The following is a 25058-nucleotide window of genomic DNA, read 5'->3' on the forward strand; positions in this document are numbered from 1 at the left end:
TTGAAAATTGGGGTCGGTTTGGACAGTGAGAGGAAGTCAGCGCCCAGGCTGCTTGGATGAGCTTAATATTTTCCTCCAGCTTCACCAAGTGGGACTGGGTTTCTTAAGGATTGGGATGCTGATGTGGGAGCTGTGCTCTGAAGGCAATGCGATCTTGGGAGCTAGACGGTTTCCACCCAAAACCTGAGAAATGCTCAGAAAGGACCAGACTATGGTCAGGGTTGAGGGGGGTTGGGATCAGGGTTGACACAGGTTTTATTTATTTATTCATTCATTCATTTACTCATTTGTTTATTTGTTATATTGGTGGTGGCAAGGGATGGCTGGGAGTGAGAGGAGGCTTTAACCCCCTCCACCCATCATCAACCCCAAACCCCTTCCAAATAAGCAACCCAAGTAAAGCACTGTGCCAGCTCAGCCAGTGCAGTTTCAAGCTTTTTTGCCCTTCCTCAAGCATGCTAGTTCACTTCAAAACTCAATGCATTTGCCCTTGCTAGTCCCTCTACCTGGAATACTCTTCCCCTAGATATTTGCAGGAATCCACCAGGAAGGGGTCTGTCAAGATTAGAAAACTCAGAAAGCTTAGGCGTTTAAAACAGCCCAGCCCATCCCCAGTACTCTCTACTTATTAATTGCTTTATTGTCTTCATGGCACTTATCTCTGTCTGAAATTGTATTATTTATTTTCTTACTTATTGTCTGACTCTCCCCAGTAAAATATAGGCCCATGAAAGCTGGGACATTAACTGTGATATTCACCAATGTCTGAACACATAGTAGGCACTCAAGAAATATTTTTAAATGAGTATATGCTCAATAAATATTTGTTGAATAAATAAAGGAAAGCCACACACCTTTGCCAACATCCTCCTTCTAATAAGATTGACGCCCCAAGTCTCCCCTTTCTGGAAATTCGGGGAAGAACTATTTCAGAGGCCAAGAAATAGTTTACGCATCTACGAGACCTCACTTCAGTGGTTGTTTCAGGACTCAAAGCCAAAACCAATCACTTGCTATGGCCTGACTCTGTGACCTAGAATAGGTATAGGGAAGAGCTCTTGGTGACTGAGTTTCACACACTGAATTCATAATTTCGCATCTTGGAAAGGGAGAGAAAAACCATCTCTATGCTCAAGCCTGAAGAACAGATGCAACGAACTTTCCACAAGGGGGCAGTCTAACAAAGCTGGAGACTCTGACGCTCCCGCGCTGAGTTCACTCAAGGCCAACTCACAATCAAGAATTCAAAGACCAAAAAAAAAAAAAAAAGGGAACTTCATCACAAACATAAGTCCCCAAATTAAAATGAGATGAATTAAGGTAGAATCCACCAGGGAGCAGAATCCTCCCATGAAATGCAGTCATGAGAGGGCACAGAGGATGGAGGAAGCCGGAAGTAATGCAGACATATCCCCTACCCCATACCTCGAAATCAGGCTAGGTTCCAACAGGTGGAAATAGGCACTTTCCCCAGTTCTGATCACGGGACCCTCCACGGTCATCCACGGTTCATGTTCCAGTCTGCACCCCCTAGTTCGCTTCCAGAGCAGTAAAGTGGGACATAAATTGGATCACCATGGTCATAAGCCACTCACAGTCTGGATTTTCAGAGGTTTAGAATAAGCCCAGTGACCACGACGTCACAGAGATTTGGGGATTTGAGATGGTGGCACCAACTGCTGGTTGCCAGTCAATATCCTCCACCTGTCCTTCAATTCCTACCCCCGCCCCCGTGTCTCCCTCATCTGTTTGCTCGTTGTTTTTACTCATTGTCTGCTTATTGTTCTTGCTTGTCCGCTCACTGTTTTTGCTCATTGTCTGCTTGTTGTTTCTTCCTTAGGAGGCACTGGGAACTGAACCTAGGACCTCCTAGGTGTGAGGCAGGTACTCAACTGCTTGAGCCACATCCGCTCCCTGCTCACTTTGTTTGCTCATGTCTGTTTGTTGTTTGCTGGTTGTCTTACTTGTTGCTTTTTCACTGTTTTTCTCATTGTCTGCTTGCTGTTTCTTCTTTAGAAGGCACCAGGAACCAAGCCTAGGACCTCCCGTGTGAGAGGCAGGTACTCAACTGCTTGAGCCACATCTGCTCCTGTCTCTTTCAATTTTAATAAGGGTGCATCTCATTGCCCATTCGGTCTTGCAGCTAGGTATGGCCATGTGACTGTTGGCCAATGAGATGCAAGCAGATGTAAGGCTTTTAAAAAGAACATGACTTAACTAGGAGGAGGGCCCATGTGTATCCTCCCATTTCCACCCTGAATCTGGTGATGCCCAGAGCTCCAGAAGCCATCATGGACATGAGGTGCCCTTGAGGATGGATGAGTAAAAAGATAGAAGCTGGAGTCCCTAGAGAGCCAAAGTAGTCACACACCACGCCTGATTGTGTACTTCTGGACGTCTCTAATATGGAAGAAATAAACGTTTTTCTTTAAGGAACCACTTTGTTATTGTTTGTTTTTAGGAGGTACCAGGGAACAAACCCAGGGCCTTGTACATGGGAGCAGGCACTCAAACACTGAGCGACATCTGCTCCTCAAGCCACTTTCTATTGGGGGGGGGGGGCGGGTTCTGTTGTGGTCAGCTAGATTTAATCCTAGTTATTTCAGAGATGGTCTTATGCTTACTTTGATTAAGGCTAAATAGACATCTGTGGACTTATTGTCTCTTGGACCATTCTCTTTTCTATCCCTAAGATACTGGCCTGGGAGAAAAAAAGTAAATTAAACCTCATGCTGTTCCTGTTTCCAGGTGTGACTTCTGTCTCTTGGGAAGTTACTCATTACTCACTCCCAGGGTTGGCAACAATGGACTGTGATGCACAGCCGGTGTCCTCAGGTAAGATCTCTAGAACAGGGTTTTTTTTACCTTTTTTGTTCCATGTACCCTTTCACCAGTCAGGTGAAAACCATGGATCCATTACTAAGCCCACACTATACTGTGTATTATTTAATAAGCATATCACACCCACACCAACACGTCCCCATAAGAATGTTTTTTTTTAATTTCAACTCAAGTTCAAGGACCCCTTGTTAAGAAGCCCTGCCCTAGAAAAGTGATTCTTAAAGTATTGTCACCAGTAGAATCAGCATCACTGGGAACTTGTTAGAAAGGCAAATGCTCTGGCCCCACTCCAGACCTACTGGGTTAGAAATACCCAGAGTGAACTCAGCAATCTGTGTTTTAACAGGTCCTCCAGGTGATTCCCATGCTCTATAGAGTTTGGGGATCCAAGAGGAATTATTCACACTACAAGTAGAACAGAGAAACATCAGGAATAAGCAGGGTTGAAGGCATTCTTTTAAGGGACTTGGGAGAAAGATCTGGAGCAGTAAATGGATGTTGGGAGTGGACAGCAAAAACAGGATGTAATGATTTAATAAGTGCTCATAGAGACTAAGTAGTTTGATGATCTTCACAGTTGCCAAGAAATTCAAGCCTAACATGGAATAAATATCTTTTAATTTACTTTTGGCTATTGACCTTTGCTTCCTGAGTGTCATCTCTTGCTACAAATAAAGCAGGTGGAACCTCAAGTTTGTCATGATCACACCAGACATAATAATATTGTTCTAAACACTAGAACACTGCTCTGTGGGAGTGACTAGCTGAGTATGACACACAGGGAGATTAATTTTCACCCCTTGAGGGTAGATTCCACTTTGGAAGCAACCCAAGACACTTGCTAAATGGGGCCTATGGAATAGTCTGGTAATCTACTTTGGGACTGAAAGAAGAACTGGACCAAGAGAGGAAAGAGTAGAGACCGACTCAGGAGGCAGAACCAACCAGGCGCTCACCTTGGGAACATCCCACTAGACACGGGTGCATTTGGTAAGCAGTCTGTCTGGTTATAGGGCTCACGTCTTATTGGGTTAAGATTCTTTTTTTCATTGACATGACTTCTTCAGAGTAACTACCTGATTGCCCTGCAATTGCTCTAGACCTCAGGTGTGCTGTGATGAGCATTTGTTATTGTCAGACTTTTGAATACTATTGCTATGTTTAGAAAGTATCCAGACTTGTGAGTCCCACCTCCCCAAGAAAGAATCCAGAAAAGTTCAACTTCCAGCCTCCCTTGCAGCTAGTATAAAGGCAATTCAATGGACTCATTGAGTCTTTGAGAAGTGAGCAGCCATAGGAAGGAGGCTGCATATGGAAACTAATTTGTTGGTAAGAATGGCAGCAATAATGGAAGAAATTATATCACTGAGATGGAGATAGTGGCCACTGTAGTTGCTTAAGGCAGGGAAAGGGAAAAGAAAGTGTGATATGGGGGCATTTTCGGGACTGGGAGTTGTCCTGAATGATATTGCAGGGATAGATGCAGGACATTATATATCCTGCCATAATCCACTGAATGGACTGGGAGAGAGTGTAAACTATAATATAAACTAAAATTCATGTTGTGTAGCAATGTTCCAAAATGTATTCATCAAATGCAATGAATGTACCACACTAATGAAAGAAGTTGTTGATGTGGGAAAAGTGCGGTGTGTGGGGAGTGGGGCATATGGGAACCTCCTATATTTTTTAATGTATCATTTAGTGTGATCTATGTATCTTTTAAAAATAAGTATATTTTAAAAAATACAGATACAAAAATAAAGTTGATCCGACATCTCTCTGGTGACAAAAAAATGAGTGGCAGCAAAGCTCTCTGCGGGGTTGGGTCCTTGGCACAGTGGAGACATCACTCCACCAGCAACAGCAGCAGAGTGAGGATAGCAGCAGTCTTCCCTTCAGTGCTGCAGCATGATACGGTTTAGGAGTCACTTTCAGGTTTTTCCAGGCTTATTAGAATTCTGCGAGCTACCCAACATCCTTTTTATAAACTCCTTTTCTGATTCATCAGACAGAATTATCTTCTGTTGCTAGTAAATAAAAAGTCCAGCTAATACAAAAATGAGTACTGGAGTTTATGACAATCAACAGAACCTCAAGGAAATGGGGTTTACCTGGAATGGTTATCTGGTCTGGCAGGGTCTGAGGCTCTGAACATCAAGCAGCAATTGAAGATGGGACTGGCAGCCTAAGACACACCTGTGGTTACCTGGAATGATGTACCCTATGCAGAAAACACTTTGGGAGACCTGATGGCCACTCCCACAGAGCAATAAGAAGGCCACGAGGCACCGGAGACTGTAGGGTAAGCTGCTTCCATTTCTAGGGAATGAAGACTTCCAGGTGACCTTGATTCCTTTCAAGTTCCATGGTCCTCCCAGGTCAATACTTCTTTACTTTTCCAAGTCATTCTAAGCTCATTCTCATACCGCTTGCTTGGGGAAAAGAAAGGACACAGGACCTTGTAGACTGGATTCTGGGGTGATCAGACATTGGATGAGTCCCTTCCCTGTCCAACCCCTCTCCCCCACACTCTCCTCTCCTCTCAAATTACAGCCACCGTGAAAAATGAGAAGACATTTATTGAGTCATCTACAGCAGTCTGACATCCTTAAAATCCTAGACTAGCAGCTCGTGAGCACAGCGTTAACGACGGCAGCGGGAGCGGTGAGGTCTGTGGGGCTGATCTTTATTGTGGGAGATGAAATCCAGTTGTCTAGCTCCCACAAGTGAGCTTAGAGCCATGCCCGGGATGGCAGGAGCTGCGCTACTCACACCCGCACAGAAGCAAAACTACGGAAGACAGACATCAGACAAGAAACACATGGCCACGCACAGACAAAACCCAGGACCTCAAGTTCAGGGAAAGGAGAAGGAAGGGGCTCACAGATTGAGGGATTCTTGAAGGATTCCCATGGAGTGGCAGGAAGTCACCCCCCACCCCATCCGAACCCTAAAAGCAAACGATCAACTGACAAAGAAAAAGGAATTTTGTGTTCACCAGAGCCCTTGGACTCCCTCTTAACCCCGATGCTGGTGGTTTTACAAATGGGGCAAAAGTTAACCCAAGAGGGCTCAGAACAGTAGACAATGGGTCCCTTCTATGGGGGCTCCACCTTAGGAGCCAGCTGCACCTGTGTACAGCATCCAAAGCACCTTCACACTCACAGGCATCTCACTTCAACCTCATTCCTGGCCCATGGGACCATGCTAATCATCACCCGCTCATTTCTCCAATTAGGAAGCAGAAGCCCAGAGAGGTTAAGTCTTGAACACAGGCAGGTGGTGAAACCCAACTTAGAAAACAGGTCTCCCCGTGCACATCGGACTCCATTTCTTCTCTGGCAGCCTGGAGTCCTAAATGCTTTCTTCGGCTAAAGCCTTTCTCCGTGAAGGCTAAATGTCAACGGTGTGGGTGCTTTGCTGGGTGCCTCATTCTGGCTCATGTACAGGGCCACGTACATACCCATGGGCCCTGCTGTGTTTCCTCATCAGCCTAATGACCTCAATCTCTCCCAAGCTTCTTCCCAGTTCTAGTATCCTGCGGGTCTCCCCAAAAATATATGGGGAATGAGACAAGGCCAAACAGTGGGTCAGTGGCAATGCGAGGTGCCCTAATCAGGGCTCTTCCCGCTAGCTTTTATGATCCTAAGTTCATATCGGAATTTATGATGACAAAGTACTCACTGCTTCCTCTTTGGAGTGGCCCTGAGTGGGGCAAGGGTACTCAGAGACTTCCAGAGAAACTCTCCCAGCTTTCCTTTGCCAGTGGCCTCGGGGCACAGGGGATTATGACAATGACGATGCACTACGGGGTGTTTCAAGTCTTGGGCCTAGCTCTAGGTCCCTGGCCTTATTCCCCCAGTCAGTTTGGGGGTGTTTAGAGAAGGGATCACTTGAGGCCACCAGATGAGTCTCCAGGATTGTGGAGCTGCCCATTTAGACAGAGAATGTGGTCACCCTCAGGCACGACAGGGAGTCATGAAGCCACCAGTGCTGGGTATCACCAGAAAGCCCCTGAATCGCGCAGACGCCATACTCCATCCCCCTCCCAGGAATCCCTGGCTTGGAATCTCATTTCTACCTGGGCTGGAGCCACTCTCTTGACATCACCTGCCCCATGGCTGGACAGTCAGGATGGGATGAGTTCTTCACCCCAAGTAGAACTCAGACTCCCACATGGACCTGAGTTTTGTCCTCCAGGCTTGCACAGAACAAGCAATGATCCTCTAGAACCATGGAGTCTGGTGATTCTAGGTCTGACCATTCCCACGTCCCTCAGACTCCCTTTGTGTGGCAGGATTCCTCTCCCTTTCCCATTGCAGGCCAATACCTGCATCCTACTTGGGGCCTATTCTGAGTAGATGGCTGGTGTTTGGTCAAACAATTTCAGAGATGCAAATAATCTAGTCTTATTTCCTGTTTAGCAAATTTGACTGGAGGGTCAAAGAGGGAAGGATCTTCCCCAGACCTCATGCTTTAGCCCCGCTGCCTGCGACCCTGAAGGCCTGGACTCCTGGAACATTCCGAATGCATTAGATACGTTCGCTCACAAGACTGGCAATAACTCATACAGACAGAAAAACGAACCACAGGAACCCAGACCTCTATGAGGACGCCGGCCCGGGGCTCGCGTGGCAGCACAGTACATGGGGTTCATTTTGTTTTTGCCTTTTTTGACGATGAATCTATAAAGTCAAAGTCTCTTCTTCCACAGTGAAGCAGAGTTGCTGGTGGGGGAGATGATGAAGGAGTGGGGTCCGTACTTGGGGGGCTGCTCCTTCGATCTGGAGGTGGCCACTGTCGTGGCACCCTGCCCCGGCCAGGCAGATGCTGAGTCTCTCCATGGTGCCCACAGCCCCTGTCCACAGCGTGACGTTTCCCTCTCAAATACAGCTTGGTCTACCAGCTTCCCTCGTGGTGTCCAAATGCAAGAGACAGAAATTGCGTTGCCAAGAAATGGAAGATAAACAGCACCCCACCCCACCCCACAAAAACATAGCCACATGGAAACCTCAGACAATACACACAGCAGTGACGCATGCCCTTTCACCTGCCTTAGCTGTGAACTGGAAAGTCCCGGAACCTGGAGAAGCACTAGAGGTCAGTGTCTTATTTCACAAGTGGGGAAACTGAGGCCCCAAGCAAACAGTGTAGTGTCCACGGTCACATCAGTTTGAACCAGACTGGGGCAGATCCTGTATCTCTGAATCCCAGGCTCCCTAACAGTGTGCAAGAAATGTACAAGGCAGTTGGTAACAGACATGGCTCTCCGAGAGGGGGAAGGGAGTGAGGGGGTGGGGTCAGGTGCAGGATGGGTGGGCTGATGCACACCCCAGGGCCAGCCTGAGCCACCATGTGTGCCCAGGAAAGGGCAGGGAGCTCCCTTTCTCCCTCTGGTTCCTCCAGAGACCCAGGGATCCAACAGACCTTCGCTGGGCAAGGACAGGGGGCCTGTCACAGAAAGTAGAGCGCTTCTCCAGTCACCCTGAAGATCTCTCCAGGAACATTTTCAGATTCCCCAGGCCGAACAACAACCCCCTCTGTCCAAACTCCTCAAACACTTGCCTCCACCTTTCCCGCCCCACAGGGTCTCCTTTCAAATTCTTAGGCTGCGGCTGGGGAGCCAGGACAGGTGTGGAGGAGGGGCAGCTCCTCTCTCACCAGCAGCTGCTCCATGGGCACGGTGGGCACGGCTTCTGCCCCTGGCCCCCACCCCCGACAACTCAGTGCCCAGGGCACCCATGCGGGAAGTCTTTGCAGAGGTCTCAGAAACACTTCAGTCACTGAGCCCAGGTCCAGGGAGCTGGTGGCTGAGCTCCTTGCCATCCACGGGGCGAGGGGGAGCCCTGGGCCCCGGACGTGGGCACGTGGAGGGGTGAGGTGCTTCGGGAAGCGCTGACATCACAGACGGCGGCTGGTTCACCCGAGTCATGGCTTTGACTTAGGGGAGATGGAAAGGTGTAGGGGTCCTGTGGTGGGCGTGTTTGGGAGGCATCCACCTCTCACCTCCGACAGCTCCTATGGAAGGGGCAGAAGGGCGACTGGCAGGTGAATTTCTGCCCATCTTGGGGTGACTGAAAAGGTGGCGATGGTGAAAGTCTTCCATGGCTTCCCCCAAAGACTTTCCATCTCCCTTCCAATCAGATCCACATTTCTGGCTCTCAGCTCCTCTTCTGGGGCCAAATGAAAAGCACCAGCACTTTCCCTGACCCAAAGGCCCCCGCCCAAGCGGAAGTCTCTGAATGGAAAAGCCCCTTGGGCTGTCCCATCGCCCTGCGGTCCAGGAGTGGGGCCCCGCGGGCGCCAAGAGTGGGGTGAGCACGAGGGAGCCCTGGGCTGGCCTGCACCGAAGGGGGCCCCGGGCCCCCGGCTGTATCCCTGGCAGCTCCCCGGGCTTGGAAGGGTGGCGAGCCGACTCGCGGGGAGTCCACGTCCAGAGTCAGCACGGTCGGAGGTTGCAGGGACGGGCACCCTCTTAGCCCCCCAAAAGCAAGGACTCTTCAGCCTGAGCTCACAAGGCCTCCCCTTGAGTCAGGCCGTCACCGAGGCTGATGGAGACGTGGTGGAGTGGAGCTGGAGACGCGGCTTGAGCGGGAGGGAACGTGGAAACATTTCCAAATTGGAGGAGTATTTACATGTCTGACTCAGGGCCCAGGGGACCAAGAATGGGGAGGGAGAGACCAGTCTGCACCCCATGTCCTCCTTCCCCCCCCAGGGGAGCCCGGCTTCCAGCCCAGGGTCTGCCCGAAGGGAGAAAAGAGGCGCCAATGTGCGGGGGGCCGCCGCCTGCCCGCAGCCCCAGCCTGTGCCACGAGGCAAGGAGAGAGGGCGAGGCAGGGCTCAGGTGGCCAGGTTGTCGGCCGGGAGCCCCGACATGCGGAGCTGGGAGCTGCTCTTGCTCAGGATGGAGAGCTGGGTGCCCCCGTTCACCCCGCTGCTGGCCAGGGATGGGTGCCGGTGCTTGAAGTCCACAGCAAAGTAGCGGTTCACCTTCCAGCTCCGCCACTTCCTCTTGATCTCCGCCTGCACCTGCAGGAGGAAGCCTGGGTGGTTACTTCTGGTGGGAGACCTCTCCGCCAGCCAGACCCTGGCCCGGGACCCTCCCAGGCAGGCACTGCCACGCCCAGCACCCCTCCCACTCCCTGCTGACTCCCAAAATGCAGGCTGCAGCCCTCGAGGTCGCCAGTTGGAGCCTCTACCTGCTTTAGAAAGGAAAAGCACTGTGCAGCGAGCTTGAAGAGCCTCTTTCCCCAAGTCTTTGTCTGAACAAGGGCCCTCGTGGCTCCCTGTTGCCTGCAGACCTCAGCTCCTGGCATTTAACTCTCTACCGTCAGAGATGAGCCCACAGGGCCTTTCAGGGATCCTTAAAAAGCAGCCCCTAGGGCAGATGGATCCAGGAAAGGATCCCCACTCCCAGCTGAACATGAGCCAGGGGACACACACAGAATCCCCCAGGAGCTAAAAACATCCAGGTGCCCAGACCACACCTGAGGAAATTACATCAGTATCTCTGGGCAAGACCCAAGAAGTCAAACACTTGAATGTGCGGTCATGGTGAAGAACCACGAAACAACGCTCCCCCATGTAACTCAGCGCTGTGAGTTGAATGCATGCTGAATGTTGGCCCACCTGCCCCCCCAGTCAAGCACCTCTGTGCAGTGCACAAACCACCTAACTGTAGGTGGCACCCCATGCACCCTCTCTCCAGTTTTACCCACCACTTCCACTGCAGGCCCTTGACATATGTTTCCACATCTGTTTTGGCTCTCACCAACCACTCTCTGGAAGGCCTGTCCTGCTTGCCCCCATCCTATCCTAAGCTGGCTCTTCTGCAGGTTGTCTTGGAGATCTGGAGTTGATCGTCTTGTTTCTCAGATGCAAACAAGGGGAGGGGCTTGCTGAGGTCCCAGTCACACAACTAAAATCCAAGCACTGGTAGGATGACTCCTGCTGCTCTCCAAATCCATCCTGCAAGCCCCCAGCCCTTCCAGCACCCCTGTACTGAGCTACTCTCAGAAGAGAGGGAGCCCTGAAACCATAACCTTACTAGATGGTTCCAGACCTCTCCCCAGGGCCTCTTCCAACTTCCCCCCATGCTCACTCTGTCAGGGCCCTGATCTGGGGGTCTAAGCAAGGCTGACTGGCCTGCTGGGGCAGCACTGAACCTTGGGCAGCTGCCCACTGAGCATCTCTGCCCATCAAGCCTCATGAACCACTGGGATCATCTTCAGAGCCTTGCTCTTCTCTGCTGTCAACTCCTCCTCACTGAAGTGTGTCCGATAAGCACTTTCCTGCAAGCTGGCCGAGGGAGATCTGCTCTCAGCAAAAGGGATGCCTTTCCTAGGTGGAGCTCTGCTCTAGAGGCCCAGCCTCGGCCACCCAAGCAGACAAAGCAGGAGAGGTGCAGGCCCAAGGTGGAGGGCGTCCACGTGATGCTCCTCTCCTGCCCATTGATCCCCACGTCCTCTAGGTGCTGGGAGCCTGGCAGAGCCCTGGCCTGGGGAACCAGCCCAGAGAGGCCTGCAGACCACTCCCCTGTCCATGCCCCGGCCAGCCCACCACCCACAGCCAGGAAGCCAAAGACCGAGGTCTTACCTCTCCATTCAGAAAACAGTAGAGAACGGCCACCACGAAGCCCTGGGGAGGAGCAAAAGTAAACCTGAGGATCCAGGCAAAGGACCTTCCAAACGCCAGGGGGGGGGGGGAAGCAGCAAAGCAGTCACCTGGATGACCTGGAGGGGGCACCTGTCCTGGGGTCCAGGTGGAGATGGGCCAAGTTCTGCTCCACCCAGGTGGGCGCTCCTGAGGCCCACTGGCTGGTTAGAGACGCCCCCCTGCACTGACACCGCCTGGCCTTGGGGCTCAAATCCTTCCCATCCCACAAGGCCGGCTCTGTCCCATTTCCTGCAGGAAGCCTCCCCTGTCCGCCCCAGCCCCGAGAGGCTGGGCGCCCACTCCAGATGACGTGCTGGGCCCGCGGGGTCCCTGAGGCACCACCCTGTCTCCTCCTCCTCTGTCCCTCTGGAGCAGAACCTTCAGGACGAAGCCCACCGCCACCTCCCCGGCGTTCCCGTGCGCAGCACACACACGCAGGGCTGGCACACAGTGGGTATTTAGCTGCCCTACGTATAGTTTTTACAAATAGAATTCTTTCCCCATTGACCAAGTGATGGAAGTTTCCTGAATGCTGCAAACGCGCTCCCTTCCATCCCTGTCCCTCGAGCTGCCACTTGGAGGTGTGAGAGGAATGACAGAAGGCCTCAGACCTCAGGGAGAGCCGAGAGCCACCCCAGACCAGTCTTTGTCTATAAAACTCCCAGGGCTGAGAACTCTGGACAGGTAAGATGACCTATTTAAAATGGCAGAGATCAAAGTAAGGTACATCATCAGCCATCAGGGAAAGGCAAATAAAAACACAGTAAGATAATACTTTATACCAAAAGGATGGTTACTATTTAAAAAAACAACCTAGAAAATAACGAGTGTTGGAAAGGATGCAGAGAAATTGGAACTCCAGTGCACTGTTGCTGGGAATATAAAATGGCGCAGTCACTGTGGAAAGCAATAGGGCAGTTTCTCAAAAATTTAAATATAGAACCACCATATGACCTGGCAATTCCCCTTCTAGGTATATACCCCCCAGCAGTGAAAACAAGATCTCAAACAGATACTTGTACACCGACATTCAGAGCAGCTTTATTCACAATAGCCAAAAGGGGGAAACAACCCAAGTGTCCAACAACAAATGAATGGTTAAACAAAATGCACTACATACACACCACGGGTAATTATTCAGCCACAAGAAAGAATGAAGTTCTGAGACATGCTGCAACACGCAAGAACCTTGAAAACATGATGCTCAGTGACGTAAGCAAGGCACATAAGCACAAATACTGTATGATAGCCTTTACAAGAGATGACTAGAAATAGCAAATCCATTGAGACAAAAAGTAGATTAGCAGTTACCAGGGGATGGGGAGTAGGGGAGTGTTTAGACAAATATTTTTTTAAAAAAAGAAGAGTCCATGGAATGAGGAGACTGGGGAAGGATAACAGGAAAAACACATAAGGGGTGGGGCTTGAAAACAATTTAAATAAACAAAAAAAATCAGTGAATGAATGAGTGAATGGATGAATGAACAATCAGGCGAATATACATAGTTGGGTTCGGAAGAAATGCTCTATCCTAGGCCCATTGCAGCACGACCCCTGCCTGCAAGGACCCACTCACGCCCCTATCCATTTACTCACTGACCCGTTCTCTCCCTAATCCGCTCACTCCTCCGCTCGCTGAGTCGTTGTTTCATTCACTCACTCATTTGCTCGTCCACCTGTTCATCCCGTCCAGGTCCCTGTGGCCAGGTCCTGTGCTGGGAACTCCCAATGGGATAAGACGGAGCTCCAGCCCTCCTGGGATGCAAGTGAGCCAGTTCGGGTCTCTTGGGGCACTCCACCTGCACCCCGGGCTGCCCAAGGGTGGCCTGGCTCAGGGCACAGGATGCCGCCATAACCACAGCTCGTTTCCATTCTTGTCCTCTTATTTCAGAGGTGTCAACACTGAGACCCAGAGTCTTAGATTAAAGAAGTCTCTAGAACCACCAGCAAGTCAGAGGCCAGGCTCCCGGCTCCCTGGGCGTTCTGCCCTCCGGTCACACCACGCCTACCTGGAAGGAGCCCAGGCCCAGCTCGAACACGAGTCTTTCCCTCTTGCTGACATTCTCCGGGGAAAAGGCGAACACCGTGTAGTGGATGCCAAAGAGTGGGATGAGCAGCAGGGTGGAGCGGGCGAGGCGTCTGTTGGGAGAGAGCGAGACCTGTGCTCTGGGGGCTGCCATGCCTTGGGACCAGAGCCACCATGGAGGGCGGAGAACCCGGCCCCAGTGCACTGCCTCCCCAAGATCTGGGGCCCCTGTGCACCATCCTCGAGAAAGGAGGCCCGAGGTTATTCTCACCCAGCCCAGCTCAGGCTGCTGGGAGAGAGGGTGGCCGACAAGAGCTGGGCTTCCAGGATACCCGGGGATGTTTGGGGGGTCCACCCTCTGTCTGCAGGGTGCCCTGTCTTCTAGGCTGTGTCAGTGTCCTCTATGGTCACTAGAAGTGCACACACGAGTATGCGATTTACAGAAACCCCTGCGCAGTGTGCAGAGCTGAGGGCAAAGGGAAGTCAGGGCAAAGCACAGGGCCAGAACTTGGAAGGCTCAAGGGGAGGCGATGGAGTCTCAACCAAGCAAACGTTTTCTTGTTATGGAAAGAAACTTCGTAGGCCTCAAGAGAGCAGTCCCCAGGGGCCACGGGGACAGTCGGCTTTTCCGAGTCTGGGGCTGGACAGGGACCTGTGCCGGAAATGATGAAGAGAGAAGGGATGCTGAAGGCAGGGTGAGAGAGAGGGCTCAGGAGGTGGACCAGAAAGAAGGCTTGGGACAGACCCTGGGAAGGGCTTACACTTCTGGGCCAAAAGAACAGCCAAGCAAGCAGAAGGAATCTGCTGCCCAGGCAACTGAGGCAGTGCCAGAGAAGAATATCTGTCCAAGGTGGGACAGACGGGGCAGGGAGGTCCAGAGGGACCCCCAGCCTCCTGAGGCCCGCTTCCCCAGGGTTCCCATCGGTGAACGGCTCCTAGGCCGAAAGGGGGTGGGGCTGTGCCTTCGGGGTTCCAGGCAGAGAAGTCCACGGTTAGGAGTGCAGGAGTGCGTGTGGCCACGCACATGTGCGTCCTGCTCTAAGGCGGGAGCCCGTCTCCACCACCCAGCAGCATCCGGCTCCTCTGGGTCTCCCCATCCCCACCTCCCCGCAAAGCCACCCCCAGCCCAGGTCCTCTTGAGCGGTGAGCTGGGAGCCGCGGCTCAGCCCCATCCTCTCCCAGCAGAGCTGGCTCCACGGATGCACAGCTGGGGATCTGGGGCAGTAGCACCATGGCTCCCCATCTTTCCCCCCATCCCAGCCTTTTGGGGGGCAGGGAGAAAGATGTTCCTACAGATCAGCTCTGTGGAATGCGGGCATGACTCTGGATTTCTAGAGAAGCCAAATGCATGGGGCCTGGGTGAGGCCTTGGGCTTCCTACGTCTAATGGAGAAAGGAGAAGAGAGCAGGGACGGGAAGGGGGAACAAGAAGAGGAGGGAAGAAAAAGAAGGGAAGGGGGGGAGGAAGAAGCCTCCAAGGGGGCCAAGGTCAGCCTGGAAGGGAAGAGGTCTTGAGTCCCGGGCTCTCCCTGCTCAAGGCGGCACATTCCGAGGACCTGGGTCCTTGGACCAGAGCAGGGGCCAACTCCATCTGCCCAGGCTGCTCTGAGCCCAGCAGCAACCCTCAAGTGCTCTACCCTTCCGTCCTCCCTGCTTCTGTCTGTCTCTCAGATCGTGGTTCCTGGAAGGCAGGGAGGTGCCTCGCAGACCCCTGTGGTCCTGGCTGACAAGCACACGCCTGGCACGGAGGAGACACTTGGGAAATGACTGTTCCATGAAGGAAGGACTCCATGGACCAAGGGGCCTTGGAGGAAAGCCTTGGAGTCCATGAACCTGAGCCAGGCCTGGGTGCTCAAGGCCGCTTGGATCCCACCGCTTGGATCCCACCCGTGGCTGGTGCCTGGCACCAGGAAGGCAGCGGGGAATGTTGGAGGAAGGAATGAAACTCCAGAAAGACTTCGTGGGGTGCCTCTGGGATGCTGCCAAAAGGGGGAACTTTAAGAGAAAAGCTCAATTTAAGGAGCTCAAGGAGCCAAGCCGGCCTCTGCACGTCCCTGCAGCAGCAGCCCCTGCCTGCCTCCCCCTGCCCCCACCCCACAAACGGGCCTGTTCCCAGGTGCTTGTCCCTGCAGTTTGGAAAAAGGGCTCTGGAACCCACAAGAGGAAAGCCCCCATACTTCCACGGAGGCTTTAGAAAGGGTAGGGTCAGTGTGTGAGGAACAGCGACCTGCAGGCCGGGGCTCAGGTGCGGGGTCGCAGCTCAAGAGCAACGACTTTCCGTCCCCGAAGCCCCTTTGGCAGATGGGCAGGGGGCAGACAAGGAGGTCTCTAGGACCTGGGGGCATTGGAGGGGAGCTCCTACAGTGTGTGTGCTCCTTGCGCCAGTCACAGAGCCACCTGCAACCTGAGTAGCCGAGGAAGACAGCAACACAGAGGCTTGGCTCCTGACCCAAGGGATTCTCAGTGCCCCAAAACACCAAGAAGAGCTTCCAAATTACAGAGGGCTGTCCAGGGAGGCACTAAGCCACCCACGTAGAGGCCGGTGCTCAGAGGCGCAGTGTGGCCAAGTGGTTGGGACTCTCTGGGCTCAAACCCTCGCTCTGCCAAGTACATGCCTTTGAGGGAGTCGCTTAGCCTCCCTGTGCTTCAGTTTTCTCAGCTGCAAAATGGGACTAACACAAGTGCCCACCCCACAGGAAACGAGCTAAGTCCGACTTGGCACATAAAACATCTCTCTTCGCTGGAATGGGGCCCCTGTCCCGTCCAGAGGGATGGACTAGATGAACTCCAGCTCTAAGACTCTGAGAATAAGTGCAGTTGAAAGGCTGAAGCACAGAGGAGTGCCAGGCTTTGCGGAAGGCCACAGCAGCAGCAGGGACTGGGGAGCTACTCCCTCCTCTGCACCGGCCAAGCCTGGGAGGCTCCCACGATGGCCACCGCTCCAGCCCCGCACCCTCGCCTCCCACCGGGGCTGCAGGTCAGAGAGAACTCACAAGACACAAAGGACAGCAGCATGCAGCAGCCGGGGCGCGCCGGGGCTGGGAGGCTCAGGCTTGCTCTCTGCTCGCCTACAGCCCAGCAGGACGCAAGCTCACGGCAGCAGCAGCGGCATGCGTCCCCCACCCCTCCCGGAGGCCCCGGCCACAGCCACGGCCACACACACTTACAGAGTAATGGTGGACAGTTCTGACATCTTGCAAGAGTGCTGCTGAGCCCGCTGTGGCTTGCAGTAGCATTTCTGCACGCAGCTGCTGGGTGTGACAAGATCAGCACTTCTGTCAGCTGGGGGCATTCCGGCGGTGAAGAAACCGAGGTCTACACAGTTCACAGGCAGGGCAGAGGAGTGGGGGAGCAGGTGGGAACGGGCCGGGGCAGTCACGTGGGGGAGAAGGAGGAAGCTGCTGCCAAGATATGGCCGGTTCTGAGCACAGAAATGCACATCCATCCGTATACATGTGTGCGCACAGACAAACGCACGCGCCCGAGCACCTGTCCCCGTGGCTGCTGATAGGGGCGGGCCCAGAGCAAAGGCGCGTGCTCAGAAGGTGGAACCTGGGCTGGTCTATGGAGGGAGCCAGAGACTATCTCCAGAGTCAGCTCCAAGCCCCGCACAGCCTCCCTGGAGCTGGCTCAGCGGGATGGGCAGCTGGGGCCTCAGGAGCCACCCAGCACGGGCACACGCAACCTTGGGTCAGGCCAGTCTGGGGCTCGGTTGTGAAGGCTGACTGGGTGCCTCTGGTCTCCCCTCTACACCATGGTCTCACTCTTCTGCCCATGCCATCCTCCCTTGGAGCCCCCAGGCAACTTGGCATGAATGCACGGGGGTTAGAGAGTTAAGTCCAGACCTAGAACTGATAGCTCATTAGCCCAGTCCTGCGCTATCCCATATGGTAAGCACTAACCGTCTGTGGCGCTTTGAGTTTAAATTCACTAAAATTAAATAAGATAAAAAAATCCAGTTACTCCACTGCACGAGCCACATGTCAACGGCTCAACAGACACACATAGGCACACGTAGCTGATTCCATGTTGGAGGACACAGACACTGACCATTCCCACCAGCACTGGGCTGGACTTCCTGATAAAAGTCCAATGGGCAGGAATGAAGGCTGCGAGGAGCATCTTTTGGGCACTGCCCCATTTCCTGTAGAAACAACTTTTCTTGAGGAGCGCCAGTCTCACTCCACACTCTACTGGGTGAGGCACAGAGCTTCCATTTCTCCAGAAACTTTCACTCTAAATTTCCACCCCTTCCAGCCCTTCGCAGTCCCACTTATGTTGACACAAGCTGTGGACCTTCTTTCCCTTTTCTAACAAACACGTAAGAGAGGGCTTAAGAGCTGTGGCACTCCTCAAATGGCAAAAACAGGATGCCTGCTTCACAAACCCTCCTCAGGTATCATGGGGTGCCGAAGCTCCTGGAACTTGCTGGTGTGGACCTGACGCAAACGAGAGCAGACCCTTGGCTATCATGGATTTGGCATTTGTGGTTGCAGCTCACAGAGAGCAAGTCTGAAAGTTGACATGTGGCGTCGTGTCATTCTGCGGAGGCAAGAATTTGAATCGCACGCTTCAGAGATGGGGTGTGGCTGCCGGTCCCCTGAACAAGGAGCAAGCCAGGGGTCTGCCCACGACCTGAGTCCAGTGAGGTTTGTGGTCCTCACTGTTACACGGCATCTTCCAGTTCACACCACACTGCGAGATGGGCACTACATCCCGTTTTACAGAAGAGGAGAGTAGCTGTGCTATCGTGCTCTGCTACCCAGAGAGTAGGCATGCATCAGCAGCAACAGCCCCAGAGCTTTCGGAAAGGCAGAATCTGAGACCTGCTGGCTGGGAAGCTGCACGGCAGTGAGAGTCCCCAGGAGATCCCTATGCACACGAAAGCTTGAGAAGCACTGTTGTAAGGTCTGCATGTACTTGAGAAGTTTCCTCATGTGCCCTCAATGAATGCCAAAGGTCTGTTTTATATACATACAAAGAGACACACAGACACATGTAAGTATGTCGTTCTCAATAACTAGTTGGGTGTTCTGCAATGGCAGCTATTCTAGGCTTCAGATTTATCATCTATCTTGCCCAGAAATGTGAAGGTCGCATAGCCTCTCTTAAAGCAAGTGGCCTGATGCCCACAGAAATCAGGGACCAGGAGCCCGAGACCCAAACCTCAGCCTTCTACATGCCAGGCTTAATCCCAAGATCACATTTGAAAGCCTCTGCTGTTCTCCTCTGGGATGTCTCTTCCTTGAGCTCCAAAATTACCCCGATCCCTCCTGGACACTGTATACTTCTACAAGAAACATAGACTCCTCTGATTTCTGGAGCAATTATTTGGTGGTAAGTTTGCTGGGAAATCCTGCCCCTTGGTAAGGAATGGCTCTAATGGGGAGGAGAGGGCAGAAAACGAAGCAGGAAGCGACTGAAGCTGGGAGAGCTCTCAGGCAGATGGAGCCAGGGAGAAAGGAAAAGAAGCCCCTCTTCACCAAACTCTGTGCAAAAGCCACATGAGCTACTGAAATGAAACAAAACTAGATGGTAGCAGAAAAGCCAGGGACAGGGAGTGAGAGAGTCGCCAGAATCTGTGAAGTCAGGACTGTAAGTGAAAAGGGGAAAGGGGTTGAATCAAAAGGAACAGAGACAAACCTAGGCTGGCTGATGAGACAAATTCTGAGTTGGGATCCAAGGAAGGAAGGTAAGAAACTCAGATGAGGGTGTTGGGGTGGGGACTGCCCGGTGAGCAGTGTCAGCTGAATCAGAGGCTGGAGACCCCACAGCAGGTCTGGGGCCCACACCCACATCTGGATGTCAGGGACCCCTGGCTTCCAGGCCTGGCTCTCTCACAGCTTTGCTGTGTGTCTGCAAAAAGGTTCAAAGCCATTTCCTCAGCGTTCCCTTCCATTAGCCTGGGATCCAGTGGCTGTTCCTATGGGCCCCTGCTCGTCTACATCTAAGGCCAAACCCCATGAGTGCTTCAGTGTGAAGGATGGACAGGACTGCAGCTGCAGGAAACACCCAACAGTAGACAGTGATACTGCCGGGCAGCCTTTTGAGGGCACCATCCCTGCCATCAGGGCAGTGCTGGACGCCCAGCAGCTCCACGGAATGAGCTGAGCACACTCCAGGGAATCCTTCCTGTTGCTAAGATGCTGTGCATCCCCAGGCCCCCAGCCCAGGCCCAGGAAAGCACTTCCCATTCCACAGCCCGAAGCACAGCCCAGCAGATGCTGGGAGCTTCCCTGCCTGCCACCTCCTCCTCCTCCCAAGTTCTTGAAGACCACAACATCCTCTGAGCTCCCTGCCCAGCCTGGAACAGTTCTGGCCGGGGAGCTGGGACTCCTGAGCTCAAGGCCTTGTTTGACTGTTGACTTGCTGGATGACCTTAGATGGTGCTACTATCCTTCTCTGGGCCTCAGTTTCTCTGTCTGCAAAATGTAGGTAACAATTCTCTGCTGCTGACCTCTAACAAAAATTGTGAGGATGGGATGCTACTGGCCTGGGGGAGAAGGGGCTGGGGCTCCATGTGAACGGGATGCCGTGGCTGTGGACTGAGTCCGTGGACTGAAAGTTCCCTGGCTGCACGCCTCTTGCCTAGCCACTGGAGTCTGCACCATCCGTGTCCTAAGCCAGTTGGTGTCTCACGGAGTACAGAGGAAAACTCTGGTCCCCGGGGAAAAGGCAGGCTATCCCTGCTCCCGGCCCCAAGCTAAACAAGCTCCAGCCTCAAGCTGAGCCCTGACCATCGCCCTTAGACCACTAAGCCCCCGAGGACATTCCGAGCCCTGGCCCAGCCCCTGGCTTGGTCCCTGGCCACTGCCTAAGTCCTGGTCCCAGCCCGGGAGAGGTCCTTCTGAGGCTGGGTCTGGCCCGTCTCAAACACGGAGGACAAGCCCTTTATCATCTGAGCAGCTGGAACCAACCCACAGGAAAGGGAGTGAACGCTGGCCTGAGGGCAGAGGCAGGGGATCCTCTCGGGCTTTCTTGGGGACTGCTGGGCTTAAATGTGTTCTGGAAACAGGAAGAAACCCGAGAGCTGTTGTGGGCACACCTGGAGGGGCTTCTCAGCCCAACACGTAACTCTGGTGTCCAAGGGGACGTGGGCCCAGCCCTGGAAGCTCCCTCTGGTCCCGGCCCTGCCGTCTTCCAGCCCCTACACTGCCACCAATGTAGGCACCTCCCAGCTCAAAACCAACTCTTCCCCACACTTGGGGTGGGGAAGTCTGCTTCACACAAGGCTGGAACCCCCCAGGGCCCTCTTCTTCCAGGAACCTTATCTGTACACTTATTTTACACCATCTTCTCATCTGGCAACTCCTTGAGGGCAGGAATGGCCGTGTAGACAAGCTCGTCTACACGTCACCTCCGGCTTCCCTCCTTCCTACTGGCTTCATTTCACGACATGGATAAACAGTCCCTCAGCTGTAAAATGTGGATGATGTTAACACCTTGTTACCTCTCATTTAATGAGAGCATTAAATGTGCATGAACTGAGGTGCAAGTGTTTTCACGTGTGGCCCAGTTCTTGCAGCACTGTTACTTCTATCATTCCCTGAATTGGCCAAAAGGTCTCCTTGACCCTGAAAACACTCACACATGCTGCCATAATGTAATGAGATCCAGCCGATCCCTTGTCTGCATCAGCCCTACCACTTGGCTTGCAGACTACATCCACCTGAGTTTTTAATCTTTGGGGCTTGACCCCAGCAGAGGCTTGGCTGTCTGTAAAGAAAATATTTGCTGAGACAGCAAGATTTTTAGACTACAGGATCAAGCCAACCAGTTGGTTTTTCAAATATCCTGGGATGTACACCACTCTCCCTATATAAACCATGTGCTAATTACACACAGTTCTTATCTATGCACTAGGAAGGCCTGACTGGATGGGATAGCTCCCAATCTGTGGATAATTTGAAAGTCATGGTCCTTATTTTTCTCCCAGCAGTCCCCTGGGGGCTCTTGCTATCTGGGGCAGGTTGTCTGCACTGGTGGAGTGGTTGGGGCTACAGCAGAATCTCTTTAGTTAGGTTGGGGCTGAGGCCCTGTGTATGTTCCTCAACTGGTAGAGGGAGGGGAAGCTTGGAGGGCCCCCAGAGAAGCAGACCCTACCAGGACAGGGGAGGGGATGGAGGCTGCCAGAGCTCCAGGGTGAGATGAGGCCAGCTGAGCTCCCTGCCCTCTTCAAGGGTAAGAGGCAACTGTCAGTGAGGGATGAAACCCAAATCTGAATGTCCAGTTTACAATCAAGCAGAGAAGCTGAAGCCACACAAGGACTCTTACAGGGAGCCAAGGCTGGACAGCAAGGTAAGGGGCAAGCAGGGCAGCCCTGTTTTTTAAATCCTTGAGAAGTCAGGAATGACTTCTGGGCAGGTTGGTTAGTGGCAAAGGGCTGGCCCCACTGGCCTCCCAGAGCAGGGCTTCTGGGACCTTTTGACTAACTGGATGAACAGTTTTCTCCTAGATAACATGCATATATTAAGCAGAGGTTGGTAAAACTTGAAAAAACATGGAAAAAAAAAAACAGTAAAGGATAGCAAAAAAAAAAAAAGTTTCTTTTTCCATGTAATGGAATCATGGTACATGCAAGAAAATATCACTGTACAGTCCAGGCACTGGGCCCATCCCCTGCCCACAAGGGAGGTACCTGGGGCTAAAGACAGAACAGGAAGCTGGGCTTTCCCAGGACAGCCCCGAGGAGCTTGAGGGAAGGATCTAGGGTTTGGTGTCTGAGCAGTCCCTGCCTCTCCCTCCCCCGAGGAGCATGGCAGGGTAGTGAGAGACCTCTGCCGGGACTCTCTCCTGCCCCACTTCTTACCCCACTGGACAGCCATCGAGATTCTGAGCCTCAGGTTGGGGTCTCTGATGCAGGCAGGACCGAGCACCCCCTGTACGCCATGACAATACCTTGGTTCCCACCAGCCAGCCGTCTTTTGAAGGAACTGAGGAAGCTTCGCTCATAGTCAGATCCCCAGGAACTGTCCTCAGCATCAGAAATACCCCCCAGGCCCAAACTCCCACCTAGTCACCATCCTGCTCATAAGGCAAGAAAGGTGAGGTAGAAGGGGCCCTGTCTGACGTCAGAATGGGACCAGGGCTAGAAGGAGAGGATGGCAGAGCAAGAACTTCCCCAGGATAAACTATTAGGGACATGACTGGAAAATACATCTGAGGATTCAAATGGCAGTGAAGTGCTCAATGTCAAAAGGTTACCTACAAGCCCCATCAATCCCAAACAAATAGCATTTTCCCCTGCTCATGGAAGAGGGAGTTGTGGAAGTAGGACCAGATACAGAGACAGGGCCATCCTGAGTGAAGGTGGAGAAGAGGAAGAATCAGCTCTTTCCCACACCCAGACCAGTGAGAATATCCACCTGGCTCTCTAGCAGGGATTGAGCAACTCGCACAGGCTGAGCTCAGGGTAGGGAGATCAGACAACAGTGTGTTCAGTGCTATCCATCAGCTTCTCACAGATCCAGGATCCCCAAAGGAAAACCAACCTCTGAACAATCAAGACCTTAACTACCCTAGGGAATCTGGTGTTTTCCATCTTGATTTCCCAGTGCCATGCAGAATCTGTTGGTTTCTTACTCTCTCTCTCTCATCCTTTCCATAGAATGACCATGCAGATTAGGAGCTCCTGGGTTGGCTGAAGCTGGGAGTGCATCTATATTTTGAAGGCACTTTAATCAGAAGAGAAATCTTGCAAACGCCCATGCTAGGTCACCCTATTGGCAAAGCCAAGGCCTTCCTCCACCTGCAACCTGAGTGCAGGACTCCCAAGGCTTCTGGAAGTGGCTGTGGCATCTGCACAATGGTACTTACAAGTAGATGCTGGACTCATTGCCTCCCATGTCTGGAGATTGAAGTTTCTGCACAAGGATGACGATGATGCCAATGAAGAGCACAAAGTTAATCTGAGGAGCAAAGAAAGAGCAAAGGAAATGATTCTGGGAAAGAGTTTCTAACCCCTGCCTCTGAATAAGCTGTTGCTCCCCCAACAGTGCAGCATCCCCCAAACCTGTCAAGATCCTATTCAGAGTCAAGAAGGTAGCCTGAGAATACTTGTGCTTCTCTCCAGCTTCCCACAATATCATTGAAATGACAGTAAAGAAGAAAAAATAATTCCACAGTAGCCCTGGGAAATAGAATAGCATTTCATGAATGAGCCAGAAAGTGGAGCAATTTTTTGGAAGAGAAAGAGCAAATAGGAGCAGGGTGATGGAAAAAGTACAACCAAAACAGACAGAGAAGAGGCTACTGCAGAGGGGAGAACTGTGCTTTGGAGAAACTCCAAGTTCAGAGTCACTGAATATGGAGAAGTGGAATGGACAACCATAAGAATTATTAATTAAAGGACCTCCTGGAGAATAGTGATTGCAGCATTTGCCTTCAGATAAAGATCAGGAACAAAAGTGCTCTAAACAAAGTGGGCAGCTGTGTGTATGGCAAGAAAGGAAGAGGAAGGGGAATAAGTTAATAGAAATGAGGAGCAGTGAGAGGCTTGCATATCAACATCTTTGGGATGTGGTCAAGAATTACTCAGGGAGAAAAAAAACAGAGAGACTAAAAACGAACTTAATAAAAAATAAAGATGACCAAAAATACATAATGAAGCATTCGAAATACAGTTAGGGAAAATTACTACTATTTAACTTACAGAGAAGAAGGAAAGAATTAATAGAGATAAAACCTCTAATAAAGAGGAAAAATAATAGACTTGATCAATAAATTTTGTTTTTATTTTGTTTTCTCATTTGTTTTCCAGATCAGTTAGAAAGAAAACACACTCTCCAGGAGGGCAGGATTCTGTTCAGGTGTATTTTTCTTTACATTCCCAATGAAAAATCAGTACCTGGAATACAGCTCAGGGATTGCTGCTACAGGCATATGTCAATCAAAAAGGAGGAAGTGCAGTTAAACAAATTTAGGGCAGGAACAACCAACATAGAGAATAATTTTAAGTCATGAAAGAATACAAAAACAAAATGGGACAATACAAATAAACAAAATCAACTCAAGATGTGTACAATATGAGTAGATCAATAACCTCAAAAGAAACTGAAAAGTAGTCAAAGCTTTGTGCATTAAAAGGCACCAGGCACAAACCATCTTAAAGACCAGTTTTATATGCTTCCAGAAAGATATATTTGACATGCTATTTAACTATTGCAATACAAATAAAAAGAAAATCTCTCAAATTACCTATGAGGTAACAAAATCCTGTGACATAAACCTAACAGGGACAGAAAACACTCCCCCCTATATACACAGGCACACAAATACAATCACAGAATTATGAGGAGCAATGCAAAAACTCTAAACAAAATATTTAAAAAGTTTTACTCCAGAAATGCAAAAAAACCTGCACTCGGTTATATTTGTTCCATGGTTAAAATAATAAATTACCATTATTCCCCCTAAGAGTGCAAAAATAAAACGGTCCGTAATGCAGAAAAAGACACAGGGAATAAGCACTCACGTACTTGCTCATGGAAGTTAATTTGATATCCATGAAAATATTAAATGTACATACCCTTTTT

The 25058-nt window shown here is 51.7% G+C and overlaps 1 protein-coding gene across 6 annotated transcripts in view; it reads right to left on the minus strand.

Annotated features, from left to right (window-relative positions):
* Nucleotides 1-5403: 5403 nt before the first annotated feature.
* ADCYAP1R1 (ADCYAP receptor type I) overlaps nt 5404-25058 on the minus strand; it is a 60899-nt gene continuing 41244 nt past the window's right edge. For 2 of the 6 annotated variants that reach the window (XM_004463306.5, XM_058296816.2), the window contains 5 exons: nt 23341-23432; nt 16692-16775; nt 13509-13638; nt 11440-11481; nt 5404-9873 (listed from right to left, as the gene is read on the minus strand). In XM_004463306.5, the coding sequence (XP_004463363.1) occupies nt 9685-9873; nt 11440-11481; nt 13509-13638; nt 16692-16775; nt 23341-23432 (537 nt within the window). In that variant the 3' untranslated portion in view covers nt 5404-9684. The remainder of the gene's footprint in view (nt 9874-11439; nt 11482-13508; nt 13639-16691; nt 16776-23340; nt 23433-25058) is intronic. The other 4 variants (XM_058296817.2, XM_058296818.2, XM_004463307.4 and 1 more) reach the window with 2 other exon arrangements.

This window comes from Dasypus novemcinctus, chromosome 5, assembly GCF_030445035.2.
Source record: "Dasypus novemcinctus isolate mDasNov1 chromosome 5, mDasNov1.1.hap2, whole genome shotgun sequence".
In the NCBI taxonomy this organism is placed as follows: Eukaryota; Metazoa; Chordata; class Mammalia; order Cingulata; family Dasypodidae; genus Dasypus; species Dasypus novemcinctus.